The sequence below is a fragment of the Dreissena polymorpha genome, chromosome 15, assembly GCF_020536995.1.
Source record: "Dreissena polymorpha isolate Duluth1 chromosome 15, UMN_Dpol_1.0, whole genome shotgun sequence".
In the NCBI taxonomy this organism is placed as follows: domain Eukaryota; kingdom Metazoa; phylum Mollusca; class Bivalvia; order Myida; family Dreissenidae; genus Dreissena; species Dreissena polymorpha.
This window is the reverse complement of record NC_068369.1, coordinates 11656603-11664099: the sequence shown is the minus strand read 5'-3', so window position 1 is coordinate 11664099 and position 7497 is coordinate 11656603. Positions and strand designations below refer to the sequence as shown.

Below are 7497 nucleotides of genomic sequence, written 5' to 3'. Positions count from 1 at the left end.
TACATGTGAGAGGCCCAAGGTTCGAGCCCCAGTAGAATCAAATTATTTTATCTGTGTTCTATGTTAAATTTTTGTTTTGATGTAGACATTTTAGTTTAAATAAATATGCTGTTTTATTGTAACCATTTTTGCTTTTATAATGCCCATGAAATATATGTGTGAGAGGGTGAGGGGGGGGGGGGGGTTCGTAAACACATTAAGACTTTTACAGTGTTTTCATATCAATGAGTACTCAACCCCTATCGTAAATGAGCAACGTAAGAATAAGTTCAGAATCATCTCCCTTTGACGTTGAGAAATGTATTCAGTTAATCAGGTGTACACCTACGGAATACCGTTAGGGCCATCGTGGTTACACATTAAAATCCAGAGGGCGACACTGCGATAGTACGATGGCGACAATGCGATAGTACGATGGCAACAAGGCGACAAGGCGATAGTACGAAGACGACAATGCGATAGTCATATCGCACTGTCGCCATCATATCATATCATTGTCACCATCGTACTTTCGCATTGTCGCCATCGTACTATCGTGTTGTCGTACTGTCGTCATCGTGTTATCGCATTGTCGCCATCGTAATATCGCACTGTCGCCACTGTATTGTCACATTGTCGTCATCGTTTTATCCCACTATCGCATTGTCGTATTGTCGCCATCGTACTATCGCACTGTCGCCATCGTATTGTCGCACTGTCGTCATCGTATTATCGCACTATCGCCTTGCCGCATTGTCGCCATCGTTCTATCGCACTGTCGCTATCGTATTGTCGCACTGTCGCCATCGTACTATCGAATTGTCGCCATCGTACTATCGCATTGTCGCCGTCGTACTATCGCATTGTCGCCATCGTACTTTCGCGTTGTCGCCATCGTACTATCGCATTGTCGCCATCGCACTATCGCATTGTCGCCATCTGGATTTTAATGTGTAACCACGATGGCCTAACGGTATTCCGTATACACCCCATGAATATATTGTGTGGTTTACTTAAGCTTAACTGGGATAAAATTTATTACGCGCAGAACAATGTTGTCATAGTATTTAAATACATCATATAATTTAATTTGTATCGTGTTCTTTTCTGACGTCGTGTTTTTTTTTCATGGCGTTTTTGTTTTTGTTAAAAATATATAACATTTAAGGAACTCATTTATAAACGGAATAACATCGCATTGTCTAATGCTTCTCCGAATCGTCAGTTTCAATAATCACTTATTTCTTCTGAAAAGCAACAATTACAATTATTTACAATATGCATACACTTATAATACATGGAGTCAGCGGTTTGGGTGCGTGTATGATCAATAAATAACACATGCATGTAGATACATCTCATGGTCTGCATATCTAATTTACAAGAGCCACACAAAAACAAACCGAACCAAATCGCAAATATTTGCATTAAAATAAAATTTATATTTTTCAACCGTTGAAAGTAAAATTGCTCAGTCGGTAAAACAAATAAATGCGAGATAAATTAGATATTGGTCGTGAGTAAACATACAATGACGGGTCGGTATCTGAAAATTGAATCTAGGAGACCGACGAAGCACTTGAAATGTGTATGCAAATCTTAAGTGATTAACAGCGTTGTAATTTTCATATTTGAAACTTACGATGAAGTATAATGCATCTAGCAGCGTAACACTTTCGCTAAGATTCCTTTTTAAACAAAAACATGTAAAATACACACTTAAAATTGCATGTCATGTAAGGAGAACATTTTTATTTAAGCATTTACTATCAACGCGTTTTATGCATATCACTTACATTACATGCAACATTAATAATGATAATACATTCGCTCTTATTATCAAGAAGATGGTTAAATAGATGAATGTGTTGATTTCTATGATACTATTACCGATGATGAAGACGACAAGAAGTTGATAATTTGTTTGCGGTTTTAATAATGATCATATATATGACTGCATATATATGGTTATTTTATGGGTCTGTCGTTCTTGCTATTTTAAGTTTGTCGTCCTCGTCGTCATCATCGTTTTTGCACTTTATTTTGATGCTTAAATAAAAACTAGGGCAAGCTTTATCGATAATTTAGCTGCAATAAGTTAAATCCTCTACATATCCCTCATAAACTTCAAGTGAAATGTAGTGCAATTCAAGCGATATCTGTTCATAAATTTAATTACGAGCGTGACAAACTGAAATAGTGTGTACTTTATGTAAACTTAAGTTATTAAACCTGAAGAAACCCACTTAAGTCTTAAGTAAATGTATTCACAATAAAACTATTAAACTGTCCGTAATAGAAATCGCTGCGAGTAGGACTATGACAATAGAATTAATGATTCGTTCTTATTTAGTATCAAATTACCCAGGTCATTGAGGGTCCTTCTGAAATAAGTAGATCTAACCGATTGAGCAGTGAAGAAAAGAGAAACGTTGTTTGTACACGTTTAATTGTTTTAGATTAGGATATTTTAATACAAATACCTGAATCGTGCAAGACTCAAATACGGTATGCGTGTTTGAGCAGAAATCTTGTGTGAATTGAGAGTTAAAGACAATCGTAGAAATGCTTTAAAGAATAAGTGTTGACAATCCTGCGATGATTTAAGAAGTAAACAATTGGGTGCTCATTATTAACTATTTTATTAACGAAACAGTTGATTAAGCGTTTGTGTTTGATAAAACACGGAGAAGTGATTTGGATTGTAAAATTTGGATATGGATTATTTTTGCGAAAAAAAGTAAATGGCTGTTTAATAGTGAACCCGTTTATTATAAATGTAAATACATCTGTGGGCGTACGAGCATCGGCGTTTCTTTCATTCATATCGACCGCACGAAGAAGTGTTTTTTCGATTCAATGTTTTCTCTTATTTCAAAGATGTAAACACCACAATAACAACACTCTTGTAACGGAACAATTGCGCAAACATCATATAACTAAATACATGTACTTAAACTGCCAACGTATCAACGTTATCACTGGGGAAACGCGGTAACACCATGGAAGGAGAAACGCCTAGAGCTCCTGATGTAGCTCTTCAAAAATACAGCATGGAACTCTTGAAATGCCTGGACGAGATGAAGTGAGTAATTAGTAGTAGTTTACAGATTTTTGTCGACTTTTTTTGCATTCAATTATTTATTTTTTTCGTTAATCTGATGTAGCAATGGGCTCGCAATGAAAATAACAACAATAAGTACCTTTTATAATCATTATTATCATCATCATCATCATCATCATCATCATCATCATCATCATCATCATCATCATCATCATCATCATCATCATCATCATCATCAACATCCTCCTCATCATCATCATCATCATCAACACCATCAACACCATCGTCGTCGTCGTCATCATCATCATCATCATCATCATAATCATCATCATCATCATCATCATGATTATCATCAAAGCCAAAACCATCAATATCATCATAGCCATAATCACAAATTGCATCATCGTCTGTACATGAGCTGTGTCTTATTAAACGTTTTAAATATATTGGCACCCTTGGTGTATAAAATTTATTGAAGACAATTATGCATAACCTTTCAATATGTTTTTTATTTTTTTCTTAACTTCGCTTAATAAAAACATGTTTTTCATTCAGTTTTGCTAATACGCTATGGTGATAAAAAACAACACGCAGAACTCTGTTATTTTCTACGAAATACATGTCCGGCACATAATTCTAAATTCAAAGCTCGCATTATATATTAACACACAGTCTATTAATTTAGTAGGGAAGTATTTCTTACCACTGATTTAAACTAAATAATAATTTAATTGTCACATGACCAATAATTGTTTACACCCGCTAGCGTTTTACATAAAACAAAACAGAAACAGAAAAAATAAGGCTGGACTCACCACACCAAAACGGTTACGACATAACATAAGTTTCTGTGTTTTCACATCAAGATACAGACGGGACACCTTGCACAAGTCCATCCTACGGGACATGGCTGAGAAAGACAAGATGCAGAATGATCTCAGAAAACTCACGGACAAACTCGTGCAAGTCAACGAGAATTTATGCGACAAGGTTGGTGTTCCGCTATTGAATCTTGCAAAAGGGCTTACTAAGACGTTCTAGGTACCAAAAATTACCCCTGTACCTTTATGCGTTTAACGCGTGAAAAATCAAGTAACTGAGACTAGTTTTCCATTAACATTTTTGTATATAAATTTTTAAAATGCGCACTAAGATCAACTTTTCTTGTAGACATAAGAACGCATTTGTCCTGAAGTATCATAAACCAGGGGTCATAGTATATTATAAATTGTATAGCAAACCAAAGCAATTGTATGGGATCACGCACGTGAAGTATACGTAATCGATGCCATGTCAGCGTTCACTGATCTTAACACATACTATGCAAAAGATTATTTAACATAATTGCTATATTGTGTTCAACCGCAATTTTCTGAGGGAAATATCTTCCTTTAATTTTGCTGAAAAAATAGCTTTTTCATCATACTAGAACATTTACACGGCGAGTTTGTGTTCTTAACCTTCATAATAGCATTGTCAAAGCTTTCGTATCAATCCATAATATTTGCATACATTTAATTGATAAAGATATTCAATCCGACTTTTGCGGTATCTTTGCAAAGTCAATTCTTTCTTAATAATGTCGAACGATGTCTTTAAATAAAACAAATGCGATACAAAATGTAGACTATTTGCAAAAAGTAATATAAATATATAAAACATATATAAAATATTAATGTTAATTAATTAATACAGGTTTAACTGAGTTATGAATAAAATCATAATGAATATATGGAAGATTTAATTTTTCAAATGATCAAAAGCTCTAATGTGAACTCTTTTATTTATTTAATTTATTTAAGTACTCAAAATATTTCGAGTACATACCAAAGTGTTTACATTTTTTATTTGACTTGGTTTATCATGTGCCATTACTTTGATTAACAAGTGATTGTCCACATATCACTTTAATCTACTTAAGAGGTTCTCTACATGTTGAATAAACACATCAGAAATAAATAACAAATTTCAGCATGCTTTTCAAGAAGACAATTAAATAAGAAATAAATAAGTCAGTTGTTGAGCGTTTAACTGGTGTGGTATGTTATATCATTTCTTTTAATGAAAGACGCACACCATAAGTAATAATGTACTAATATATCATTATTATTTTGGTAGTTAAATGACATTTTATCGACATTCTGACATATATTAATATTTCCAACATTGTTGTATTTGTATTAGTATTTATATTGTTATTTGATGTTTGCAGCCAAACTTTGTCGCTCACATTTCATTCACTAGGTTATCGCCAGAAACCAGTTGAACGAAGCTGTGATCGAAACGGAATCCGCGTTCTCCAATATGACAGAGGGATCTGAAAATCTTTTAAGATTTATTAAAAAGGTAACTGCAGGTATTCAGCCATTGATAAAGCAGCCGGAAAGTGTAGAAATTGAATTGGACTCAAAGAGAAAACGCGCCTCAAGTAAAACTGACCCAACCAAACGATAACACGAGATCGTGTCTTAAACGTAATTTCGGGTCAGTCTCACCTAGCCAATATCACACGGGAACCTAAACTTATTTTCATACCAATATTGAAGTAAACTTTTCTCATAACTGTTTAAACGAACTGTCAGACAAATATTATAAAGATTTGTGTTTGTAGTCTTATTCATGTTATTTTACTGATTAAAGTAAGTTGGGACTACATAATGAATCAATTACAAATAATAAAAATACTACTCTCTACACATTTTGATGCCATGCTTGCTTATTTGTTATGTATATATATCTAATGTTTTGTTGTGTTTTTACGAAGGAATTCATTTGATGCTTAAAATGTGCAATCGTACATTTTTAGCTAGATATTCATATTTAATAATTTTGTATTGGCGGGTCTGTTCTGGAGATTCTACAAACCGGATTTCAAACAATAAGTTGCTTGACAATAAACTATTATAGATGCAGTTAAAATTACAGTAAAATGCAACAATCCACGCTACCGTAGTAAGCGTTATAGAGTGTAAACTGTGTATAATATTTGTTTCAACGTGTATGGTTTCCTCTTAAACATTAAAATGTCTGACAAAACACATAAATTTACATTCTGAAATGAAATTTCATAATGGCCTTATGTACCGTCGTAAAGGGATGTCAATGAGTTATTTTTGGCCAACATTAAACAACTGTCTAACGAAATCGAATATAAACGTTCCCAGGTATCAAACTTACAATTACTCTTTCTGATATACATAAAGCAAGCAATTGTAGTATGACATTTTGTAATTGTGTATGACCAGGGTATATTTATGGTGAACCAGAACTAAACAAGTCTGAAAGTGTATTTATGAAACATCATTCGTAATTAAAGTAAATATTGTCCCGGTATTGATTGCTGTTGCTATGTGATTTATTGTATTTCTTGTCACATTTCTGTAGATTAGTGTTTATTGTATTTTATTTGAACTTTAATAAACATACCTTTCACGAATTACTGTTTTGTTTTGCCAGGAGTTCTTTCAAACGACACACTAACGCTGCAGAGTTATAAAAGAAGTTTTGTTCTATCAGGAGTTCTTTCAAACGACACACTAACGCTGCAGAGTTGTTAAAGAAGCTCAACGTTGGCGTTAAAACATACAAATTTATTACACGGTATACTTGTATATAGCAGTACTACTTGTATATAGCAGTACTACTTGTATATAGCAGTATTATTCTATCATCAACGTAACAGTATTTAGCTGGCAACCAGTCTTACTGTTGACTACTCTATGAAAGCACATATCATATTATAAAAGTCATATTACGTCTTGTCTAAAACAAAAAAATGTTAAGAACTTGTTTTGGAACCGAACATTTATACAATATATATAATTATACGCAATCGTTTCCTTTTATTTAAACGGGATTTATCTCCAGAGGTATCCGCATGTCCCCTGAGTGGGTAAACTGAACAGTTTCATGACAGTGTCTGGGACTTGGTGGTTCCGGGCAGGAAGGTCGGTTGTACGAGCTCCTCATGAGGCATGTACCTGATATGGCCGGTCGCCTTGCTTGAAGTTCTTGCAATCAATGCGTACAGATTCCCATACTTCCAAATGCTAATAATTATCAGGCGAATACTCAAAACGCACATTCACGTATCACTTATTGTTATTATGCTTGCAAATTACAGATATGCATCCTTTTAAATAGTTTGATCATATAATTCAACATGGTCAAAGGAAGGTCGAAGGTTCGAATCTCAAACATGGCTCGATCTGATAAGTCGGTTTGCAAACTCAGCATCAATAGGCGATGGGTAGCGGCTCTTACATGGTAAATCTACAGTTATATAGGTAAGGACTAGCTAGGTAATACAGGCGTTCAATTGAACCGCTAGTTAATATAGGCATTTAATTGAACGACGTGTCCATCAATTTAATGAAAACCATATGAAAAGGCGTGTGTTCGATTGTTCATTGTTTCATTTCGCACTTGCAAAGGTCTTATCTCCACTAAATTCC

General features: G+C 34.1%; 1 protein-coding gene across 1 annotated transcript; it reads left to right on the top strand.

Moving 5' to 3' along the window:
• The first annotated feature begins 2274 nt into the window (after nt 1-2274).
• Nucleotides 2275-6480, top strand: LOC127859986 (microtubule nucleation factor SSNA1-like). Its single transcript, XM_052397666.1, has 3 exons — nt 2275-3064; nt 3910-4033; nt 5288-6480. Exons 1-3 carry the CDS (start codon nt 2982-2984, stop codon nt 5495-5497), a joined length of 417 nt encoding a protein of 138 aa, XP_052253626.1. The 5' UTR covers nt 2275-2981; the 3' UTR covers nt 5498-6480.
• The last annotated feature ends 1017 nt before the right edge of the window (nt 6481-7497 follow it).

Coding starts and splice junctions, on each gene's coding strand:
- LOC127859986 (XM_052397666.1), top strand. CDS start 2,982: ATGGAAGGAGAAACGCCTAGAGCTCCTGATGTAGCTCTTCAAAAATAC. Junction 3,065..3,909: donor AAATGCCTGGACGAGATGAA/GTGAGTAATTAG, acceptor TTTCACATCAAG/ATACAGACGGGACACCTTGC. Junction 4,034..5,287: donor ACGAGAATTTATGCGACAAG/GTTGGTGTTCCG, acceptor TTCATTCACTAG/GTTATCGCCAGAAACCAGTT.